The sequence below is a fragment of the Equus quagga genome, chromosome 16 (assembly GCF_021613505.1).
Source record: "Equus quagga isolate Etosha38 chromosome 16, UCLA_HA_Equagga_1.0, whole genome shotgun sequence".
Taxonomy (NCBI): Eukaryota; Metazoa; Chordata; class Mammalia; order Perissodactyla; family Equidae; genus Equus; species Equus quagga.
In genome coordinates this window covers 67,479,213-67,505,024 of record NC_060282.1, presented here as the reverse complement: position 1 = coordinate 67,505,024, position 25,812 = coordinate 67,479,213, and the positions used below count along the sequence as shown (strand labels likewise).

The 25,812-nt window shown below is 38.2% G+C and overlaps 1 protein-coding gene across 2 annotated transcripts in view; it reads left to right on the top strand.

Annotated features, from left to right (window-relative positions):
* SLCO5A1 (solute carrier organic anion transporter family member 5A1) overlaps positions 1–25,812 on the top strand; it is a 130,241-nt gene that overhangs the window by 66,706 nt on the left and 37,723 nt on the right. Inside the window, exon 5 of one of the 2 annotated variants that reach the window (XM_046642239.1) lies at positions 4,986–5,150. The exons of the other annotated variant lie outside the window; for it this stretch is intronic. Coding sequence (XP_046498195.1) covers positions 4,986–5,150 — 165 coding nt within the window. The remainder of the gene's footprint in view (positions 1–4,985; positions 5,151–25,812) is intronic. 2 annotated transcript variants of the gene reach the window in all.

Sequence of the window (25,812 nt, the reverse complement as noted above, 5' to 3'; positions counted from 1 at the left end):
GGGTCTTCCCATATGGCAGACCCTAGTAGACCCATCTCCAGAATGGGATCCGTTTCTCACCAAACTAGATGTATTCCCAGCGAGTTCCTCCCTCTGTCCACTTGAAAAGACAACTGCATCTTCCAGGTTCTATGAAACCCAGGCCCATTTGAAGCTTTACTCCTCCAAACGCCTTACTCTAAACATACTTGGAGTTGTAGACATTTTATGAATGGGCATAATGTGTTCACACATGCTGGAGCACATCTGCCTGATGGTCAAAAAATTACAAACATAGCAATACCTACAGCCTCATATTATGCTGTGAGCTATGAGGCTTTGGAGAACAATAAGTTATGATCTCTGGCTTCGCTGAGACTGATTCAGTCTCTTATAAATACACCATCCCTTCTCAGCTTCCACGAGAATCCAGCCACGTCACACATCTCCGATTTTCTGAAACTTTGACTAAAGGTTTGCAAGGTCATGGGGAGTGGCCACATCAGATTTATTGCAGCATAACCTTGTTGTGACTGAAGCCCAATTTAACACCTGGTCCAGGTGCACGTGATGGCTGGGTGGGGACACCTGCACTGCCATTGATGTGCACGTGGGAAGAGCAAGGGATCTGCCAATGATAGTAACACTTTTTTAAAACGGTGATTTCTAAGTATAGTCCAACTTATATTACATTCTCTTGAATGTTAGTACTTTGTATTGAATTTTATTCCTACTTTACTACTGTTTATGGCATTTCTGGTTTTAATGTCAGCCTGCCCTAATTATTGAATTTGTAAGATTTCTTAGCATTAAATGATCAACAAATGTAATCACTATCATTATTTCATAATCTATCCTTCATCATGCTTTTTACTGCATCTTTGATTTTGCAATGACTTAGTTATAAATGACACCAAGAAACTTAGCTAAGATACATTCTGCAGCATAAAAATTAGGTATTTGGCTGCAAGTTTATGGATTTAGCAACTTCTTTGCTAACTTAATTTTAAACTTTGTGTTTTTGAAATCATTTTGAATTTATATAAATGCCACACAAATAGCACACAGAGCTCTTGTGTACCCTGCGCCCCACTTCTCCAATTGTTAAGGTTGCTGACCCATCTGAGAAGTCACAGAAATGATGCTCTGTTGCCCCCTAATATTTCCATGTGTGTTTCCTGAGTACAAGGACACTCTCCTACGTGACCGCAGGGCAGCCATCAAACTCAGGAAGTTAGTATGAATTCAGGGCTACCATTTAGGCCACAGTCCCCATTCAAGTTTTGCCGATTATCCCAACAGTGCCCTTTATGTCCAAGATCGAATCTAGGATCACATGTTGCATTTAGTTGTCGTGTCTTTTAGTCTCCTTCAATCTGAATCATTTCCTCATCTTTCCTTGTCTTTTGTGACCTTGATCTTTTAAAAAAGTATGAGCCAGTAACTTTATAGAATGTCCCTCAATTTGGGTTTGACAGTGTCACCTCCTGATTTTGCACTTTCTTAGACAGACCACCGAAAAGATGCTGTGCTCAGTGCCTCGTAGCAGAAGCCACACTATGTTAATTTGCCCTCTTACCAGTTAGGTGAACTTTTATCTCTTGGATAAGATAGTATCTGCCAGGTTTCTCCACTCTAACGTTAATAAGTATACGGCAATCATAAATTAATAAATAATTTGTAAGTACTTTGTGGGGAAATACTGTGAGACTAGGTAAATACAGTCGATTCTCACTATTTGCAGAGGTTGTGTTCTGTAACATCACCATGAACACTGAATAGCAAATACGGAAGCATTGCTCTAGGGGAAGTACAGGGTTGGGTTCCTGTCACAATGTAATGGTCATCCCATTAATAATAACCTTGTTTTATGTATGTTTCTGTTCAAAGACATTTTATTTCATAGATGTTGTTGATTCGTTAGCATGGAACCCATGGCCAGCAGCACTATAACTCCTCTAAGACACGTATTTTCTCCCTAAGGCACATCACAGCCCCTTGCACTTAGGAACGCTAAACAGCATTTCAACACTATGCTGGGGGACGGCGGGGATGGACCGTTTTAAACAATGAAATCAGCAAAAGCACAGAAATGCGAAAAATGTGGCAATATATTGTGAAAAGGACGCTTGTTTACAGTGTGAGAGTTGAAACCAAAGGCAGAGTGTCACCTTGTGCGATCTCAGCCAAGAATGTGTGAATGTGGCAACTCACATTTTTTTGCCACTCTGTGCATGTCCTCAAATGACCACCTGCAGCTAGTGTTGATTTTAAGCTTACAAATAAATTTTAGAGAGTCGGCTAATTTGCAAATACTGAATCTGTGAATAATGAGGAATGACTGTATCTTCTTCCTGTTACACTTTCACTTACCACTTTTAGCATTCACTGAGCTCAAATCGTTCCAGATTTGGCCATTGAGAATCCTTCAAGTGGTCTTGTGTGGCCTGACATGTTCCCATCATCCTTTGAGCACTTCTTTACTTCCTCGTTCAACAAGATTTTCCAGGCTTATCTTGTATTTTCTTCTCCCCAGCTCTGAAGTTAACTTCTCTAAGAAGCTCTGCTTCCATTTAGTGGAAAATGGAATTTAGAAACTAAGAACTGGATGCTAGGTGGTCTCATTGCTACCAGGGTGTCGTTACTTCTAAGCCCCATTAGTAGACAGAGTTAGGAAATAGGTTTATGTACACACACACACACACACACACGGTATCATCTATCTTATCTATCTATTTATATCTGTCTCTATCTATCTATCTATCTATCTATGTATCTGTCTATCATCTATCTACCATCCCTCTCTCTTATGAATTCATAGCAATACCTCTAGTTCCAATCTTATATCTAACTGTCCCTTTTCCATATCTGTAACTCCCTTCTCTGGTAGTTAGAAAACGATTCCCATTATTCTCAATGTATTGACTTATTTGCTCACTCCCTCTGTATGTAATCAAACTCCCAGCCCCACCAGCCAGAGATGTAATCTTGGATACCTGGCCCCCACTCCTGCAGGGCTTGTAGGCTGAAAGTTTAGCCCCAACAAAGGGGAAGGAGGAGGGAAGAAGAAAGAAAGGAGCTATCTTAAAGTTGGTGAAAGTCTGAACTTTTGCTGAATTCTTAAAAAACAGCAGAATTTTTTTTTTTAAATGAAAGCGAGGAGGGAAACATCGCATATATTTTTAGTTGCCTTTGAAATTAGAAGGCTGTTTTACCATTCCAAATGGGTATAAAAGAAAAACCAGTTTTATATAACTAGTATCTTTTAAAATATTCATGTGATACATATGTTATCTTCTTGAATAAAAAAATTGTATATTTTTCCCAGATGTTTTAGATTCAACACATTGGCTTTTAATATAGCAGCTAAACTTAATTTGAATCTTTAAATGTTGATAAGAAACCTTAACTTTCTAAATTTTTAAATTTTGGGTATGACATTTTGATTTACAATGTTTATAAGAAAATATCGGGTAATTTTATGAAGTACTTTGATTAAATTTGTTTCTGGTGTGTTTATCCATGTTAAAAAAAAGTATGCATCTTAATTTTCTTTTAAAATGTTAATTTAAACTTTAAACAATTAAGTTAAGATACAGAACATTAAAATTAATTTACACTTTAAAATGATAATAGTGAATAGTCTTGACTTCCTAAGTTTTAAATTCCTGTAAAAAGGCTATGAATTATCGCTTTAATAACAGTTGTTGCTTAATTTTTATGAAATGATTTTATTATGTTGCCGAGTAAGGAGATAACTGTTCTGAAAACTGAGATGACAGTACATGTCAAAAATAACGCAGCTTAGCTTTTCCATTGAAGATATATAAAGATTACGTGAATGTGAATTAATTCATAGTATAAACATGCAAAAATATATACACAAGAATCTCCTTTTATTGGTCTCTTTACCAATCTTACTCCCATTCACAGAATTTCTTGGTGTTACATGTATTTGGAAGTATACATTGGACTGTATAAATACGTTTTTTGCTTTGTTTGCTCTTTACTAAGTATTATGTATAATATATAACATATAATATTACGTTTCCACAGATGTATATGCACGCATATGTATATTTCTGCAGAGATTCACTTCATTCATTAATAAAAGTATTTCTTGGAGTTCCTTTTATGCCAGTACAGGTAGCTCCATTTCTGTTCTAACTCCTGCAAAGTATTTCATTATATGGCTGTGCCATAATTTGAACTTTTCCCATTGATGGACATTTAGGTTTTTCCTCCCAAATTTTGCTATTATACACAATGCTGCAATGAAAATACTTGCACCTACATGGCAAATTCTGTGAAATAAATGCCTAGACTCAAGGGTGAGACTTCTCTTTTCCTTGAGAGGCAGAGGGCAGATACTCAGCCCCCATTTCTGGGCTCTCCTCCAAAGTACCTGGGAGTGTCTGACGTGGTGGCCTCGGCCCTTAAGCCCTTTTAGCTGTGATAATTTCCTGTTTCATACTGAGGCTGGAAGATGAGATGTCCAGCATCATGGACCACTTCCTCTGCTGTGGGCATCTAGAATGCTGGGCTGGGGAGATGACAACTCGGAAGTGCTAGTTGGGTGACATGGAAAGTGTAATTTAGAACAGTATTGCAGGTACTTTAGACATTTAGTAGACTTTGAGGTCTTAACAAGCAAGGCGTTGTTTTAATCAATAAAAATGCAAATGATTTATTTTAAGCAGTTTTTGAAACCAGAGTCATAGGTTGGGTATTTCTTGTAAGGATATTTATATATGGGGATGTTTTAGATACTTTATTAAATGTCCTTATCCTCATTGAAAATTTAATTTAAAGAAACCCCCAAAATCTGTTTAATAAGGGGGGGATGGTTTCTAATCAGTCATCAGGTTTTTCTACTTTTATTCTCTATTCAATATCCTCAAATATTGCTGAATGGCTATTTCCAGTTCATTTCAAAAACAATTCCGTTTTATTTATTTTCCATCCCTTGTTTTTAACATTCATTTGTCATTTTTGTCATTTTGTAGACCTACCAAGAGCAGCTGTCAGAATCTTAAGCAACCTGACATTCCTTTTTGTGAGTTTGTCATACACAGCTGAGAGTGCCATTGTAACTGCTTTCATTACCTTCATTCCCAAGTTCATCGAGTCACAGTTTGGTATTCCAGCTTCCAATGCCAGCATCTACACTGGTAAGGCACTGCCTCAGAGCTCCGTGAAAACATGAGCATGTGTGACCGCTAGACTAAAATGCAATGAGTGAAGAGAAAGTTCCTTCGAACATCCAAGTGTTAATTCATTAACAGCCGCCTCCCGCCCGGGTTTTAGGAGGAGGAAGTCCTTGTTTTCTCTTTGATTCAGAGTGTGTTACTGTGTGACATTTCTACCCACTGTGTTTTGGAAAGGGAGAACTTTGCATATTTATGTTTTGATGGTTTTCAGTTGAAAGAGTGAAATAGTCCATGGTATTCAAATTTAAATCTGAATAAATCTTTTTATGAGTTGGCATGAGTCAAAGTGTTAAATTTCAAAAAATGATAATCTGAAATATAGATCAGTTCCATGGTATCGGGATTTCCCCTTCATAAATGTGAACAGATTTTGATCAAATTATTGGAGATGCTTGAGGTTCGAAAGGAAATCTATGAATTTGTTTTAGAAGATGTTTTATGTCTGGGCAAACTGATTTTTAAGATACTTTGATACATACACCATAGTACTTAGTGCTCAAATCTTTTTTCATGGTAAATTGAATGCCTAGAAATGTGGGAACATTAGTCATCAGATATTAGGAGAATGTTTATTATATTATATAATATTCTGGATATGTCCTTAGTGGTTTCGAAGATGGTCAAATGACTATATCTACCTAAGGCGAAACTTATTAATAAAATATATTTAAACAATTAAGTGGAGAATTATGATAATTTCTCCCATGACTTTGGCTCCCACCTTCTCCTCCACGTCTATATTCAAACTCAGCAAGCTTGACTTATCTGAAAATTAACAGGCAAAATTATATTATCATAGAAAGAAAAGTTGACTTGAAATTTTTGGGGCACGCTTTGTTCTCTATTTTATTTTACACATAAAAAGACATACAGAATTGGGTTGAGGGTCCATGATAACAAATATTTTTATAAAGAGTATACTGTTGTGGACCATCGTAATTGTGACCTAAAAATATGTTTTTCTGTCTCTTGGTTTTCAAAAATATATGTTTTCCTTATATTAAGGTAAAATTTACGGATTACTGTACAGTTTGGTTGTCAGAAAATCTGAACATTCCATTTCTAGTTTAATTCTTACACTGACCTTTTCTTGAGCAACGATTCTTGAACAGGGAAACCAAGAGTTGTCTTGTAGCTAGATTTGAAGCTACATAGCTGTTATATCGTAGACTCATCTCAAGCATTTCCCAAACTAAGTTTCAATATTAAAAGGTGTTATTGGAAAGAAGCTTCATAGTCAAATAAATTTGAGACGTGCTGAGTTAAAGTATTGTAGAGTTTTTTGCTGCAAGACTTTTCATAACCTTTAAGATGCCGATGTGCATTGTGGAACTCCCAGAGGAAGATTTTCCCAAATTTATTTGACCATGAAATCTGACTTTTTAAAAGGCATCTTTTTCATAAACAGTGTTCCCCAGAACTCACATTGGGAAACACTGCTAGTCCATCCTGTGTGTTCCTGTTCCAGCCAGACTAGGGAGCAGAGGTGTCTGGATGGTCCCATTCCCCTCCAGATGCGCCATTTTGACCCCTGGGATTCCTGGGGCAGAGGTACAGTGCTGAGCGAGATAGGAATTGATGCATAGTGAGTGCTTTTTGACCAAGGCTATCTCTTAATTCCTTGTGGAAAAATGGAGTAACCGGTTCAGCTGGACCTGGGGGGTGTGGCTGCAGCGTTCCACAGTGGTGCGGTCAAGGCAAGAGTCACTGAATGTGGCCCCATGGCAAAGAGGGCACAGGGTTGAATAAAGATAACTCACGGAATTTTTTCATCCCATGTTCCGACATCAGGATTAAAGAAGAAATATCACAAAGTTCCAATTCCATTCTGATTTTGTCATCACCATTTTTTTTTAAATCATTGCCAGTACAATTTATACAATGTTTGATAGTTTCCTGTGTTCTGATAAAAGCCTTTTTATTCCCGGTTCACATACTTTTTCCTTCCTTTCCAGAAAGATAACAAATAATAATAGTCAAGAGATATTCAGCTGGATCAAGAGTAGAGGGTGACCTGTCATATTGCAGTAAGATTAAACAAGGGTGGTAATTCCTTTTAAAACTCACCTTGATTTTTTGAATTCATATCCGTTGAATCCTTCTTACTCTCTGAGCAGAGATTTGTATTTTTTAAGGACTTATTTAATTTAATCTTTTGTTCTCTAAATCCCTTTCCATGTGTATAAGTGACATGGAGAATTAAGAAGTGTATCTGAACAAGAATTTAAAAATAGTTTTAATTTCTGTACTAAAGTGCTTTTTTCGTTTAAAAAATTATTTGGATGAATACCTTTACCCTCCATAGCCATCTGCTTGTGTTATATGATAGAGATGAAGCTCATACGTGTGTCAGAACATGGCCCTCTTCTCAGGCTCACTCTCCCAGTCATTGAGCGCCAGCTAGGCCGCCGTGTGGTTGGGGAAATATGAAGACTCAGACCAGGACCCCAGGTTGCTTACAGATCCGAGAGGAGAGAGAAAGCTTACAAAATAAGTTTAGAAAAAGCCGTTGAAATAAAGTAACAGGAGATGTGGGTTGCAGAGATGATTCTGGCTGGGGGAGGAGTGTGTTTGAATTGTGTTTCCTGAAGGAAATTGCTTTTACCCAGGCTTTTGAGGGAAAGTAGAACTTGACCACTTGAGTTTGGAGGAAAGGCGTTTATTTCCTCCGGAGGACTAGCTTGAGCAAAGGCAAAGAGAAGGGAAGGATAAGGCTTGTTCTGGCGGGAAAAAGAGTAGCTTGTTTCCTGGGACAGAAATCGAGGGGGTTCTAAAGGCGAGCAGAGGAGGGGAGATGAATGCTTTCTGGTATTTACGGGGCTGGGACCTTCAGTGCCACTTGGCTGATACTGTAATCACACTGGGGGCACCTGTGCCCTGGGAGGAGGTGGTGACACCAGTGTCTGATGAGGGCATCATTGAAACACCTTGGTCAACGCCACCTCATTCCTCCGGTGTTTGCATCTGCACACCAGTGGATCTGTGTTCACATTACACTCTTCTGGTTCATGGTCCTTCTGCTAAGCCATTTAGGGTCACATTTCCTGACTGAAATTAAACATTATGAAGTTGATATTTTGGAAAAGCATGAAATGATGGGAAGAACCCTGAAGGAGGAGTTAGATAGATTCTGGCCTTGAACCCTGCTGCACCTGGTTACTAGCTGTGTGACTTTGGGCAGGTCACTTACCTCCTTGAACTTCAAGTACAACGGAAGTTTATCTGTAAAATGAGAAGCATATCTCCCCTGTCTCTGTGTGTGTGTGTTTATGAGAGGATCAAATGAAGCAGTGAGTAGTTCTTTGTTCTGAAGCTCGCCTGGCTTCAAATAGGTACAACGATATAAAATGAAAAATATAACTTAGTCATATATTATGGGAAAGAAAATTATTATTTATGATGACAATAGCACCTTACCTGAGAATGAAACCTTCTGTAACAATAATGATGACAATAATAAAGCAACTGCTGACGTTTGTTGAGTGTTTATTAAGTGCAGGCAGTATCTTAGCATTTTCATGTGGACAACACTGTTTAACCCATGTACCTAATGCCTAGGCAGGAGGTGTTACTGATCAAGCCCATTTTCCAGATAAGGAAACAAACGTCTAGAGAGGTTTAACTAACTTGCCTAGAGACCTGCAAACAGTGAGTGAAAGCCAAGGGGCTAGAGTCTTGTAGGATGTAAATATCCATATGTGATTTTTATTGAAATATTATATTATTATAAATATATTTATTATATTTATATGTTGTTATAAATATTATAATAAGCATATTAACATATTATATTAACATATATTGCCATCATTTCCAGTCAGTTTTTGCTTTTTAAAAAAACATTTCCAGAGGAACAATATTCTGCCTAAGATTCTTCTTCCACCCACTCTGCCGCAGCCTTGGCCACTGAGCATGGTCAACGAGAGCCCTTTTCAGAGTTCTCTGTTCTCTCAGCATCACTGTGCTTGCCCCTCACCCTGCCCTTTGGTGTGCAGAATTATAACGAGTTAGACATTGGTTTGTCTTTACAAGGGAAATTCCAAATAGCCTTGGAAAATTCCATTTTGTTTGTCCCTGGAGAATAATGAAGATACTCAATTCTGTGGTAAGGGGTTAGGTTGGGATGTGATTTTTTAAAAAAAAATGCTGTAATTTTTATTGTTGTCTGTTAACCAAATATTCGCCATCCATCTTCAGCCACTGATTTGGGTTCTTGTCCGTGGGAGTCAAGGCAGTGTCACTGGACTCTGATGGGAGCCTTTGGGAATCATTGCATCTTTAGACACAAGGGAGGCTGGAATGTGCATTGATTTGTTTCGTTCTTCTGAGGGCGTTAACAGCTTTTCTATACCAGCTCTTTAATTTTATAAGAGTAGTTTTTAAAATCCATTTTTGTACTAATTTTATAAATGTATACAAAGAATTTTTTTTTTAACATTGAAATTAAACTTTTAAATGCAAATGTACCACATTAGGTATGGATGTACTTAGCGTCACTGCCCATTTCCAAGGTCAGGCGATGACATTTGACCCTGTGAGACCTGTGCAGACACCACACTCAAATACCATGTGCTCTGGGAGAGAAGTGGAAGCAAACCAACATCCTGAATCAGCTACTAGTCTCACTTCTGTGCTTTTCAACAATCGTGAGATGAGTAGAGGCTATTAGGAACTGAGAGTGACACTTATAGGCTCTTTGTCTTTTGGGCAGAGAGGTCTTTATCATACAGAATTGAGTTTGTTTTTCTCCAATGCTAATTAGAACTTTTGCAGAAGGTTATGGTAGATAGGTTATCATACTCAGATTCTTTTTATTTGTTCATTAGCCAATTAATATAAGACAGTTGAGTGCCTACCATGAGGCAGGTTTTTAGCCAATGCACTAATGGTGGCACTGGGGTTAATTGCTTAAGAAGACTCAGAGGACCCAAATGTCAGTGTTTGCACACGGATATCATATGACAACAGCATTAAAGGAAGAATGGACTTTGCAGCCACAGTCTGTCTCTGAAGGATGTAACAGGACCCACTTTCTCTCTTCTATCAAACACTACTGATGTGTGTGGAACGCCAAGGAAGCAGTCCAAACTGGAGTCTTGGCTGGGTTTTTTTATACTTTTATAATACTTTTTATATTTTAAAATATTTTTTAGGAGCTGGCCCCGTGGCCGAGTGGTTAAGTTCGAGCACTCCCCTTAGGTCTCCCAGGGTTTTGCCGGTTCGGATCCGGGGCGCGGACATGGCACTGCTCATCAGGCCACGTTGAGGCGGAGTCCCACATGCCACAACTAGAAGGACCCACAACTAAAATATACAACTATGTACCAGGGGGCTTTGGGGAGAAAAAAGCAGAAAAAACAATTTTTTATATTTTCTGTATTTGCTGGTCACATAGTTTCCTGCTCTGTAACCAGCCTCAACACCAGAACTCTCCAGGGGGCTCTTAGCGAGGGCAGGTACAAATCGTCTTGCTCATTTTCATCAATAGACAACGCTGACAAGCTGGTACAAACCATCCCCAAACTCCTCAGATCCATGGGCACAAAGCAGCAATATTAATCAGTGTGTTTCGTGCCTTGACAATGAGTCAGTGCCCTGCATATACACTTTGTTCTTTTTTTTTTGAGGAAGATTAGCCCTGAGCTAACTGCCGCCAATCCTCCTCTTTTCACTGAGGAAGACTGGCCCTGAGCTAACATCCGTGCCCATCTTCCTCTACTTTATATGTGGGATGCCTGCCACAGCATGGCTTGCTAAGCAGTGCCATGTCCGCAGCCGGGATCCGAACCCGTGAGCCCCAGGCCGCCACAGCGGAATGTGCACACTTAACTGCTGCGCCACTGGGCCAGCCCCACATACACTTTCTTAATTCAGCAGGACGGCTCGGGTTGGTTCCAGGCCGGCTGAAGTTCCCCAAAGAGCTACTCCAGGTCTGTTTTCTAATCTAGAGAACAATAAATTGGACTAGAGTGAACTGTATGATTTCTTCTTCCTCCAAGACCTTAGATAAAATAATTTTCTCAAGGCCACACATACTAAATGACCGTTTATTCTTACACTCTCATAGAATTATATTATATTCCTACCCAGGGAGTACTTAATAACCAATTCATCACTGTGTTATTTTTAGTAATATATTACCACACACTTTGGCCATGTCCAGCATCAACATTATGTATTTTTCTTTGCCATGGGCAGCCTGACGTAGTACACAGACCTCTCTTTGAATTCCAGATCTGTCACTTAACTAAATGTGTGATTTTAGCCAAGTCACTTAACCACTCTGTCTCACTTTCTTGTTTGTAAAATGTAAATGATCATATCCCAGGGCTGCTGAAAAAAACTAAATGAGATAATTACATCTTAAAGCATTTGGTATATAGCAGATGCTCAATAAAAATTAGTTACTGTGAGACTGAGTTAAATTTAAATCCCCATTAAAAAGTTTCGTTAGGTTTTCTGATTTAAAACAAACTTTGTATTAGTCTAATTTAGGGTGGAATTCGAAGGCATTTGGTTAAATCCCTCCTGATAAGAGAAGTAACGTATTTGAATGAAATCGTAAGAAGGGTCTACAGTCGTGCACCGCGTAACAACACCTTGGTCAACGACATTTTTTAGAATGATCCCCATCGTTAAGCAGCGCATAGCTGCGTTTTTCTCTCCATCACAAGAGGACAGTAGCAGAAACCTTCTGGGTCAGGAGACAGCCAGGAGGTGTCGGAGGGACGTTCGTACCGCAGTGCATCACGAAGCACTCTTTCTCCAAATCAACTCATCAAATGACCACTTCCTCTTTGGCCAGCTCTCCAAATGACCATTATTTCTTTAGTGATTTTTTTCTCTGTCTTTGCCACTTTTCAGAGTAAAAATTCATATTCTAGCAAATTCGTATAGTGACCAATAAATTAAAGAAAATATTATTATGAACTCATGGCTTTTTTATATGTTTGATGTGCTTTAATCCATTGCAGTCATTATTCTTTTCCATCCTCCAATTGTCCCATCTTTGGCCACTGGGGGCCCCCTCCAGTTAGCACCTCTATCCATTGACACACCTCAGTAGTCTTTGTGGTTTCCGGCATGGCCAAAGATGACTTGCTTATCTTATCCTTCCTGCCCTAGACCGGGGATCAGTCATATTTCTCCAAGGAGCCCTGGTTCTTTTTAGAAGAAAGTGATATTTGGAGATCACCATTCAAATACCAGGGATGCTCATTGCTACAAGTTGTTGTTGTTTCCAGACCTTTTGTTAATAGAGAGAAACAAATCATAAGGTCATACTGATAGGTCTACTTCAAATTTAAGATTACAGGTTATATCTTAACTTCTTTGATATTATATTGTGTCTCTGTACGCTAATGCTGAAAATATTTTTTCCTAATGACATTAACGCAATTACTTTTTCCAAGTGTGTATATATATGTGTGTGTATCAATATATAATATTTTCAAACCAATTCTCGGTATTATTACTACGAAATACAAAATGAAGTTTTAGACTTCTTTCTGGTTCTTTTTGTCCGTAGGCTTTTATGGATGTGCTAAATACTGTGACCTAAAGTTATTCGAGATAATTCTGCTCTGTTTGGTTATGCCAGCAACCTGATATGCTGCAGAGTTTATTTGCTTTCATTTGTTTTCAGTTTTTAGGGATTACTTTATTTTTATATTTTTTAGTTAAATTTGTTTCCTAAATTCTGTAAAACAGTTATATGATTTGAAAGTCAAAACCATAAAACGAAGGGCATTCAGAGGCACCTTGCTTCCATCCTGATTTCCTTTAATTCTCTCCCTCCCTCTATAGGTAGTGTTTTTATTAGTTTATCCCTCTTTGGTTTCTCTTTGAGTGTGTAAGTAAATATGTGCGTTATGTGTGCACTATATACATGAGAATTTTATATTAGTATTTTTCCCCTTTCTTATCCCAAACTTAGCGTACTCTGCACTCTGTTCTGTGCTACAGAGGTATCAGAGGCCTTGCTCATTTCTTTCACAGCCATACAGTCCTCTATCGTGTGGAAGTGTCATCGTCTATTTGGTGCCCCCTATTGGAGGACTTTGGGTTATTTCCACTCTTTTGCTAGAATGACGTATACATTGATCTGTATAAGTCATTTCTGCTAAATAACCCATTTGTCTAATATACTTACTTCTTTTTAACTATTTAGTTTAATTGTCCAGCTTTCAATTTGCCTTCGTCCCGCAGAGAAGCTGATTCCAGAGAGGGGAGGGGGACTGAGAGCTCATGAATATATTTGTCATATAATACTCAGTCCTCACCCCTGCCCCCAAGATTTAGCATTTATCCTGAGACTGTTATAAAGATCAAAAGAGAGAATGTTTATGAAAGCACTTTGAAAAATCTCTATTGCTTTTGGGAATCCAAATCAAAGCGGAGTCCTTCCTGCAGTAGGAGTCTGTGCCACAATGGGGAAACAGTGACCTTTGGTAGGCTTCCGCTCTCAGCTAGGCGCGGGGTCAGACAGGGGCTTTCTGTGCATCACTTACAGTGCTCGCTGCACGGCTGCAGTGGAGGTCCTACCCTCTCCAGGGTAGAGTGGATAAAACTGAGGGGCAGAGAGCAGGGTTTGTGAGCTGCACACCCGGAGATCCAGAATAGAGGTCCATGTTACATAGACACACACACACAGAAAAATAAAAACAAACATCACTTAGAAGAGGTTTTCTGGGCTCAGAGGACATTCAGCCCAGTTTTCTCCAGATTTCTACACCTGCTTTCACTGCCCCTTGATGATCATTGATATTCAGAATGGCCTAGAGGTCCCTTGAGAGGCTTAGTCATCAAAAATACTGTATTTTATTCACAGAGCAGGATTCACTTTTGTATAAAAGTTGAGTTGAGAAAGATTAGGGAGCTTTCCAAATGGACTGAAAACCCTGGGGAAAGAACAGTGTCAGGAGTGGACGTGAGAGCATCTCTGCTGCTAAGTGCATCGTGTCCTTGGTTAAATCAGCATCCAAGATATACCCAATAGACTGGATGAATGAATGAATGTAAACATTTATCTCTCTGGCCCTCAGTCTCTTCTTTAGAATGAGGGATTGAATTAGATGACCTTTCACCAAGGAGCAACTAACAAACATCCCACCATCCCCCCCACCACCCCACAAAATCCTCTGATTTTTGTGAGCAACTTCTTTTTCTAGGCATTCAAGTTAATCAATGTCTCACCATTTTCCTTTGATATATGTAATACCTTTTCCTGGCAGTTTAAATTATATATGTATATTCTTTTTCTCCTTTGGTACATGTGATGGAACTATGGTTGAATTGCTACACTTTTTGATTTCTTTGGAGAGACTTTCCACTCTGTTTAATAGGATGGGAGAATCAGATTGTTATTGAAGGGGATGAAGAAGGGAGGGAAGGAGGTGGTGGAGTATAATATCATCCCAGTTTTAGAGAGAGAAAAATAAAGGTATGCGCTCTAATTGAAGGATTCATGACCTCACAAGTGGTGGCATCCTGGAGCTACAGACAAGTTGTTCTGACTCCTGGCTCATGCCGCCATCTCTCCCTTCCTCAGAGATGCCTTCCGTTAACTCGTAAAAGTCACATCCGGAACTAATGAATATCTTGGCCCTTAAGTATGGCCGGGAAATGGTTATTACCACACAGGCAGGAAATACCTTACTCTTTTTCAACTAAATAATGAAACATGTGCTTAGACATTAGACATTATTAGAAGTTGAAGTAACATCCTTTTGTAACTTGAGCCATCTCATGATGGACCACAGGAGATTTGCTTTGCTGCCAGACTCAACTTCCTGTCAGGATCTTTCCATGGGCCTGAAGGAGCACAGGGGGTTATGGATTTGTTACTGTTAGACTGATTAGATGTCAGGCTCATACTTAATTTTTTCAAGTCATTGTACTACATTTTTCTTATATCTCTATTTGCCATAAAGATGAATATAATTTATGTTGGTTTTTAGATTAAAATGGGTATTTAGAAATATAATAGGGGCATCCTTCTCTTACCTATGCAAAGGATAATTTATGTGTGCTTATTTAACATAGAGTAGTTCTATATTATTTTGTAACATCTTTCTTGAATTTGTTTGAAATATATTCTACATAAACACTAAACTCTTTTGGAAATGTGATTGAGCTTGGTGGAGTCATTCAGTAATGAAGAAGAGTGGGACAGCTGTGTAAATGCCATATCCTTTGGTAAGGGTTTCCAATAGAACGCCTATATTCACGATATTACAAGTTTTTCTTTGTTCCTATTTCAGCGTTGCTCTCAGAGAGAGTGATTCATGTAATCAATGGATTGGTAGTTGTAGTTACAATATGTATATCAACAAACTGTCAATTTGTACCCAAAACTTTTGTTTATTTGAACAGAGTTGTTGGCATTGACTTTGTTGAGCAAAGTATTCTGCACATTCATTGAAGATTTTAGGGAGAATGTCAAAATATTTAAGAAAACAACTTTACAAATCGCTGTAGGCACTGTAGAAGCCTCAGGTGTGTTTTCGGTGCTGATAGCTAATAATACATCTTATTTATCTTTAGATCAGATTCTCAAGAATCTCGGAACAGATGCCAGTAGGAAATTTGTGCTAATATAAAATATCTGCCCTGTGGAGAATTTGGCTTTATGGGATGTGCTCCCAGCCTGTCTTAGGGTCATAACCCAGGGATCCTATGTCCATTCCCAGAATTCATTGAGTAATTATTGAGTGCCTGCCATTTAGCAAACTACTCTGATGGGCATTATCGTATATATGAAGATGAATAAAATAGTTTTAATAGAGGAATGAAAATAGAAGGAAGAGTGTGGAAAAGTTTCATGTTATGGAGAGCTTTGAGTCCCTAGTGGAGGAAGTTTTTGATCAACCGGTAATTACTAGAAAACGTGGGAACTATTTTTTTTAAAGAAAGACTGCTGCAATCCTGTTAGTTTCAATGAGATTATTATTTAATGGAGTTCCATAATTGAATAGATACTCATATACTGTGATTTTTTTAGTCACTTGGTATAATATGCTGCTGTTTCTAAAAATCTTCCTAAACAAATGAGCACTTATCCCATTTTTAGGGGAGGAAACATCAAAGAAAGAGGTTATACAATTCTTCTTGGTTACCTTTTCTAATGGTTCATAATCCTGTTCATGTGTTTTTTAAAATATCAACCTCTCATCTCAAATCTGTTTTTTTTTTTGAAGGATGTAAGGAATAAGTGAATAAAATATTGACTCTCAGAAATACTTCAGAAATAATGTTTAATTTGTATTTAAACATTTGTCATATGGAACATTAAACCTATTAATGAAAACTACCTTGTAGGTAGAACAAAAAATTAGTTTTAATGTCATGCAAAAGAAATATATCTTTATAAATGCTTCAACATGGCTGAAGATCAAGCTCTGGTCTTGTGCTGTACTTTTTGTGTTGTCGTCAACCTAATAAGTAGGTTCTTCCATGAATGGCATTTATCATTTCCTATTGTATTGGAATGATTAAACTTCAAATGTTAATAATTTGCCAAAGAGTATATATTTAATATAGTCTCATATACTGTGGCTAAATTATGGATCAAGACTGGTCATCATCTGCCTCATCTCTGTATCAGCCAAATTCATTGATCACATACATACAGATACACACATGTGCATATAGACACATACATACATGTGAATGCATACACACAATACATATATATATATACACATTTACCTACACCGTATGCACATTTATATGCAACTGTAAACCCATACACCCATACCATGCATACTTTAACAAATTTCAGCATTTTTGCATTGAAGTTTTGAGTTTGTTTGTTTTAGGGGACAGTATAACTAATTGAAAAAAATAAGTAGGAGTTAGACTAGACTTCAGCTTTAGAAGGAATAATGGATTGGAAATTCAGGCAGTGGATTACTCATCTCACACCCGAAAGAACTCTGGCCTGGAGATCAGATTTGGGACCTGGCTGTGCTCTGTTAGCTTGGTGATATCGTTCATGTGTCTTAGCTTCCTTATCCATAAAATGGGGATAAACAGTAACTTCTGTAGTGGGATATGAGTCAGTGCAAGTGCTTTAAGACTCGCACTCTACAGATTTATCATGATTATTATATTGTCATTTCATTTTCCCAAAGTCCGTTTCCTTATATAAGCGGATAATACCCGTTCACAGAGCTGTTGTATTGATCAACTAAATAATTGCTATGAATATGCTTTGAAACAACTGTAAAGATTTATTTCCTTCATATGATTTTAGGTTTTCACTGCAAATTTTGGTTAAAGTGGAACTCAGCTTGCTCTAACATTTCACCTTTAATCACAGTATTTATTTCTTGGTGTATACGTCATGATTCAAGATAATAGTAGGTAAAATTCTTTGAAAGAAATTTGAGTTTTCTGCTGCTTTGGGTGGGAAATTAGTCTGAAATACTTCCCTTTCTGAAACAAATAGAATTTGGGAGAATGAATAATTAATTTGAAAGAATTTGAAAAAGTTATTAGAAAGAGTAAAGTGAGTTTCTATAAATAAAAAATATTTTTCGTTTCACTTTTGGCATAAAACTGAGCATCCTTCCCTAGGAAAACATGTGGCTTAGGTTGTTGAAACAAATCACACAAAGAAAGTCACAAACCTTTGTAATTTAAACATATGTTTGTGGGAGTGTTAGCCTCATGTAAATCTAGAAAAGCTTTGGCTTTAGGATCAGAAGCCTTGGAGTGTAGGCCTTGCTCGAGCATTAACAAGCCACTGCTGTAAGTTAAGCCACTCATCTTCTCAGAGCCTCTTTTGTTTTTTTTTTTTGTCATCTATAAAGTAAGGAAGCTGAAGAGATGATCTCTGAGCTCCTCTATTAATTTAGGATTACATTTTTCTGAGAATATCAGAGACTCAGAGTAACAGAGGCGTAAGCAAAATAGATGGTTATTTCTTTCTCACAAAAAAATCTGGACATAGGCAGCACAGGACTGGTATAGTGACACAGTCACCCAGACTGTTTCCAGTTTCTGTTCCGTCATGGACTCTTGTCCTCACGGTCCAAAGGAGAGGTCCAGTTATTATCCCTGCATCCCAAGCCGCCAGATAGTGGGAGAGAGGGAAGAGAAAGGCGTGGACGGTTACAACTTTTGCTTACATCACATTGGCCAGAACTTACCACTTGGCCACCTCTAGTTGCAAGGGAGTCTGGGAAATGTAGTTTGTATTCCAGGTGGCCAAAAGGCGAGTTATTACTTTAGAATAGAGGTGTTGGGCCAAATTCAGCCTGCTGCCTGTTTTTGTCAATAAATTTTATTGGAACACACTCATACCCATTTGTTTACACAAGCCCATCGCTTTAGCCCTACAACAGCAGAGGTGAATAGTTGTAACAGGCGCTGTCTGGCCCTCAAAGTGGAAAGTATTTACTATCTGGCCCTTTATAAAAAAAGCTTGCTGACCCCTGCTCTAGAAGAAAGAAGGGTAGCCATCAAGGGGTAAGTAGCAATCTCTGCCACAGCTGTCTTCCAAATTCTGATTCCATGATAACAAACAAATGAAAATTAAAAACCCAACAAATTCATATGATGTAGGAATAATTTTGAAAATGTTAGTAAATAGTGAATCATTTTAGTAAATACTAAAACACGAAGTTCTTCCTTGCTCTAACAGGCTGAAACTTGAGTCATGCCTGTTAAATTGCCTCCTTTTTCGTTCTGTCCACCTCCCCCTCTTACAATGGTTGCTTTCAGTGCCAGCCCAGTTGTCTAAGATGTCGGCTACTCCTCTCCAGCTTTGAGTGAAACACTACTTTACTGGGCATGTGTCTTTCATATCCTTCATTTTGGTGAAAATAAAAATGTGAAAAGGTGCAGAGCTGCCTTTGATCCTGGCGAAGCCCCCTAGTGTAGAATCTGGAGTTGACAGTGAACCAGTGGCTGCCACACTGTGAGAGGAGCCCATGGCTGTTAGTTGGGAGGTATGTTACATTGACTGCTGCTACACTGAACTTTTTCCTTTGCTGGTTCACACATGTTATTTGCGGTGAAATTAAAAATATTTGTTGCCTTTTCTCATTCTTTTAGTTTTTCAAGATATACTGTGTTCCAAAGAGAAGTTTTGTTTGAAAATGTGTGATTTTATTATTCAAAATCAAGAATAGTTAAGGTCTGAACAATAAGGGAAGGAGACTGTTGGTGTTTTGCTGAGAGGTTTAGAGATGGGTCTGTGGGTGGTGCTTGTCATTGCATTAGGAAGGCACACAAGAAGCATGTCATCTGTTCCTTTTCTAGTGCTTTCTACCCAATGGCTACTTTTTATAAAGCTGATTAGTTAATGGATTTCTGAAACTTAGGTTCTCAGAGACAGTAGGTTTGGTGTCCTCCAAAACTGCTCAGATCATTAGATGACTAGAATAGGAACTTAATTTGTGGAATTATGCATGTCTTTTGAAACAAAACAACATCTTCAAGGTACAAAGTGCAGTATGTAGCATACTGGTTAAGACTTCCATCCCAAAACTTAAACTAAAGTTCTCGGTTTTTCTGACTTAAGCCAACTCATTCAGAGAGCAAGGAAGATTGATAAATTTTTAAATTTTCTTTTAGCTATAAAATGTTATGACCTTTAGTAATCTTGCCTCTCAGTAAACTTACTTTAATGGAGAGATGAAAACAGTGGGTAACTGGGGTATCATTTATTCCCTGTGCATGCTCACTCCCTTTACTCTGAATTTTTGCTCAAATGGCCCCTTGCCAATGAGACCTTACCCAGTGTACTCCATTTAAAAATGCAACTCCTCTCCCGGAACTCCCAGTTTTCCTTACTAGGCTGAGCATTTTTCTCTGTAGCGCTTTTTACCTTCTAACATTCAGTATGATTTGCTTAGTTATTAGTTTATTGTTTATTGTCTGTTTTCCCTACAGTAGATTTTAAGTTCAGTGTGAGCAGGAATTTATGTCAGTTTTATTGGTTATATATCTCCAGAGTCTAGTACAGGACCCAATCCATAGTAGATGCTCAATAAATGTTTTCTGTTACATTAAATATATGAATTAAAAATTATATATATTTTTAAGTTTTCTGAAAGTTACACTTAACAACCTGTTTGTAAATAACACAAAAATTAATTTTAGCTCAACTACTATTTGAATGATTGAAGATTAAGAACACAATGTAATAAAGGGCATCCACAAAAAACCCACAGCTGACATCATACTTGATGGTGGAAGACTGGATATTTTCCCACTAAGATCAGGAGCGAGACAAGATAAAATGTCTGCTCTTGCCACTTCTATTCACCATTGCACTGGAGATTCTAGCCAGGGCAGTTAGGCAAGAGAATAAAATAAAAGTCATTCAGATTGGAAAGAAAAGTGTAAAACTTTCTCTATTCACAGATTATGTGATCTTATATAGAAAACATCCTAAAGAATCTACTGAAAAATTGTTAAAACTAGCAAATGAGTTCAGTGAGGTTGTAAGATACAAGATTAATATACAAAAATCAATTGTATTTCTATAAACTAGCAACAAACAATTCAAAAATGAAATTGAGGAAACAATTCCATTTACACTAATGTTAAAGAATGAAATACTTAGGAATAAATTTAACAACAGAAGTGTAAAACTTATATTCTGAAAACCACAAAGCATTGTTTAAAAATTAAAGAAAATGTAAATAAATGGAAAGACATCTCATATTCATAGATTGGAAGACAATGTTGTCAAGATGGCTGTACTCCCCAAATTAATCTACAGAGTCAACACAATCTCCATCACAATTCCAGCTTGCTTCTTCTTCAGGGAAATTGACAAGCTGATTCTAAATTCGTTTGGAAATGCAAGGTACCCAGAATAGCCAAAACAATCTTGACAAAGAAAAAAGTTGGAGGACTCAGACTTCCTGATTTCAGAACTTAATAAAAAGCAGTAGTAATCAAGACAGTACGGTACTGACTTAAAGTAGACATAAACAGTGGAATAGAAATGAGAGTCCAGAAATAAACCCATACATCTATGGTCAACTGATTTTCTACAAGGATGCCAAGACCATTCAATGAGGAGAAAATAGTCTTTTCCACAGTTAGTGCTGGGACAACTGGATGGCCACGTGCAAAAGAATGAGGTTAGACCCCTACATCGCACTATATATAAAAGCAAACTCAAAATGGATCAAAGACCTTAATGTAAGAGTTAAAGCTATAATACTCCTAGAAATAAATATAGGCATAAATCTTTGTGACCTTGGATTAGACAATGCAACCAAAGAAAAAAATAGATAAATTGGATTTCATCAAAATTAAAAACTTTTGTACATCAAAGGACATCATCAAGAAAGTAAAAAAACAACCCACAGGATGGGAGAAAATATTTGTAAAACATACATCTGATAAAAGACATGTATCTATCTAGAATATATAAAGAATTCTTACATCTCAATAATAAAAAGACAAATAAACCAATTGAAAGATGGGCAAAAGGATCTGAAGTAGACATTTCTCCAATTAAGATATACAAATGGCCACATGAAAAGATGCTTGACCTCATTAGTTATCAGGGAAATGCAAATCAAAACCACAATGAGATACTACTTCACACCCACTTGGATGGCTATAATCAAATATTATCTGTGATGACAACAAGCGCTGGTGAAGATCTGGAGAAACTGGAACGCTCACACACTGCTAGTAGGAACGTCAAATGGTGCAGCACTTCAGAAAACAGTTTGGCACTTCCTCAGACATAGAGTTAGCATATGATCCGGAAATTCCGTTTCATATATCAAAGAGAAATGAGAATATATGTCCACGTAAGAAACTATACATGAATGTTCATAGCAGCATTATTCATAATAGCCCAAAACAGAAACAGCTCAAGTGTCCATAAACTGATGAATGGATAAATCAAATGTGGTGTACCAATGCAATGGATTATTATTTGGCCATAAATAGGAATGAAGTACTGATACACGCTATAGCATGGGTGAACCTTGAAAACATTATGCTAAGTGACAGAAGCCAGCCATATGTATATGATTCAGTTATATAAAATGTCCAGAATAGCCCAATGTGTAGAGACTGAAAGTAGACTAGTGGTTGTCTAGGGCTGGCGGAGGGAGTTGAGAGGAAATGGGTGTGATAGCTAAGGGGCGCTGTGTTTCTTTTTGGGGCGACGAAAATGTTCTAACAATAATTGTGGTGATGGTTGCATGTCTCTGAATATACTAAAAAACATTGAATTGTACACTTTAAGTAGGTGAATTGTACGTGTATGAATCATAGCCCAATGAAGCCATCAATAAAGAGAAAAAAGAAAGAAAATAACCACGGTGCATTCAAATTGGCAAGCTGACTATGTTTATTAACTGGTTTCTCTGATCTTCCCTGTTAACTTGGCAGAATTAATATGGCTTCTAGCAAGCAAAATTTCCACCTGGTCCTTGTGGGGCAAGGGCATTCTAACAGGTATAGTTTAGGTCGTAGAAGCTTGTCTTGAAAGGTTTTTCAGATAGAGTTTTAAAAGTCTGCTGGCTTCTCCCAGGGGAAGGGTGGCTTTGTCAGGTTTTTGCTGCTCGGCTATTTGTGGGCATAATGACCATTGACCATCTCGCTGAGTGAGCTCCGAGAGCTGCCGGATTTGGACAACAATGGAAAGGAGAGAAGTTGAAAACTGCTGACAGAAAATGGATCTGGCCCGAAGGGGCTCCCGAAGAGGGGTTTGCGTTTGGCAGTGGCCCACATCGGTAGGCCTTGCCTCTATGAACGGAAACCACACACAGTAACTTAATACCAAGGGCCTCATTTGACGCTTATTTTGATAACTGAAGAAGTTAATGAGATCCTATTATTCTCCCGTGAAGCTCTCCTGTACAGAGCCTTTCCCACTCCTCTTTTGCAAATTATTTTTTGCAGTAATTCATTTAAAGCCTTTGCTGTTTCACCTTGAGTTTCCCAGAGCCAGTGACAACGGAAGTAAACACTCCAATTTTTGCATTTCATCCTTTCAAGTTAGTTTTGCCCTCTGTGGTTTTATTGCCTGGATGCAGAAATCTCTTTTAGATTTCTAAGCCATAAAAGATGAAATATTAATTTGATTTGATTTTCGAGTCCCTTTCATGACACAGCTTGGCATTTGCTCTTATGTATTATTTTAGTCAGAGCTTTGCAGAAACCTGAAATGAAAAGTGTGGTTATTTTCTCTGTTGAATGTACCTTTTTATTACCTTTCCTTCAGAGCGCCCAAGACCTTGACTCCCCGAGATTGGGGTTCTCAGATTTCTCTCCTACTGCACAGGGTCTCTCTGTGTTGGCAGAGTTGACGAAAGTGTTATTCTGGGTCAATGAGACCCATTCGCCCCAGGAGGAGTTAAGTATAAGCTTTAGATTGATAGCTGCATGCTGAAGTCATGGAGGCTAAGGTTTTCAGGAGTGTGGAGCACCATTGAAAGCCTTTATTAGTCATTTCAGCAAGGCCATGCTAGGAGTTTCAGAGCATTCTCTGTTGGTTGGCTGCAAGTGATCCCATCTGAGCCACACTATGGCCGTCACAGGGTCCTTGACAGAGGAAGCTGTGGCCGGTGAGGTCTGCCTCTGACACCATGTCCTCTAACTGAAGCTATGGAGGGAAAAACTTGAGCAGGATGTCTGCAGTGGCCCTGTGGAGCCTGTTCAGTTCAACACACACGGGCTGCTTCTCCTAATCCAGTCAAACAGGACATGGTTCCACACTTTGTTGAGCTATACTGAGAAATATTGTGAATTTAAAAGAATAGTCTGGGAGTCAGCCCCATGGCCTAGTGGTTAAGTTCAACATGCTCTGCTTTAGCAGCCTGGGTTCTGTTCCTGAGGAAGGACCTACATCACTCAGTGGCCATGCTGTTGTGGCAACCCACATACAAAATATACAAAACAGCGTAAGATTGGCACAGATGTTAGCTCAGGGTGAATCTTACTCAGCAAAAAAAAAAAAAAAAAAAAAGTCTGTTCTCTGTCTTAAAACAGCCACTGAGTTATAAAAAAGTTACCATGAATTAATTCTAATGATACACCTAGTTCATTGTTTGTGAAGGGATTTCTGAGATTTTTCACAAGGGTGAGATTGAGATATATGAAAAAGAGATATCATGCTTTTGTGAGACTTTGTGGATTTATGTATAGTTTGTGAAAATGTATACTTACGATGCTATTCTCGAACCGCTTAAATTTTGCTAGCTTCAGGATTTGAACTTTTAAAGTATTCTCTTCTCTTATTCTTTTCTGATAGTAATTGATATTTATTTCCTACACGAAAATGTTTGCAAGGGAAAGTAGAAGCTTAAAAGGGTAAAATAATTTACCCTGGGTGATAGGAAAACATTTATGTTGTACCTTAAGATTAGAAGCATAGTTTTTAGAAAAGCTCTATAAATTTGAGTTCGTGGCCCTGCTGTACCCCTCATGAGATGTCTCCTCATCTGTGATGTGGAAAGAATGCTATGTTCCTCCTGATCTAAGACACCATTAATTGTAAGATGCACCATGATTTTGAGTTTCTATGAAAGAAAAGTGCTTCTCATTAGACTATGATATGAGGCTAGGATAGTGCTGACTGTGCAACATGTTCTAATGTCAGAGCAACTCGAAGTTCATACAGTTTTGAGAATTAGATGAGATACCAGATGTAGAGTGGTTACCACAGTCTCTGGCATATAGTCAACCTCAGTGTGTGTGTGTGTGTGTGTGTGTACAAAAAGAGGGAGAGAGAGAGGGAGAATAAATGAGAATGAATTGTACTTCTCTTTTCTCGGTGCTTCTCCTGCCCACCCCTCCTCACCCCCCTTTCCTAGCTGTCATCCCCAAAGGCAGCAGCAGAACCTGGAAGTCATCATGGCATACAATGATATTTCTTTTTGATTCATAGCCTTACATTTGCAAGCCATTTGTTGTCAACTTAGCCAAAGGAAACTTTGGATGTGGGCTACCCAGAAAGGGTCAGTGGATTTAGAGAAAAGAGCCTGAGGACATCTAAGGTTCTCAGAATCTGTCCATAAGAACGTAATTAGCCATGGGGGGACATTCTGCAGCATTGTGATTTCACGATAGAGAAGAGGTGTCAGAGAATTACAGACATTATATGCTTTGTCACCTTTAGTGGCTCGGCAGGTAAGCTTTACTAATAGTGTTCAATTCAAAATTTTGATAACAGACAGATTTTTCAGGCATCAATCTAGATATTTAGTGCCTGTCAGTTTTAAATTGTTTTTAGCAAGTTGTTTTAGCTCCAAATGGAATCTTGATTTCCTATTTGTAAAATAAGATAGAGCCTAGTCCAAGGAGTAAGGGAAAACTGAAACGAACAAGTCATTTGAAGATTTTATGTAATAAATTGTAAATAACGAAATTAGTCCATCCATCCATATATTTATGAGGTCCTGCTAAGTGCTAGAAAGGTGTGAAGATAATAAAGATGGAGTCCCTACTGTGTTCTGGAACCTTAGGGTTTGGCAGGAAAGATGGAGAAGTAAACCCAGTAGAAAGTGGCCGTCCTTGCGACGGGTTGGCGCTGGGCACTATGGGAGCAAATTGTTGTTATTCTTAACAATAGCAATAGCAGCAGCATAGCTGAAATTTCCTGAACCTAAAACATTTTTGATGGTGTGAGGGTCAC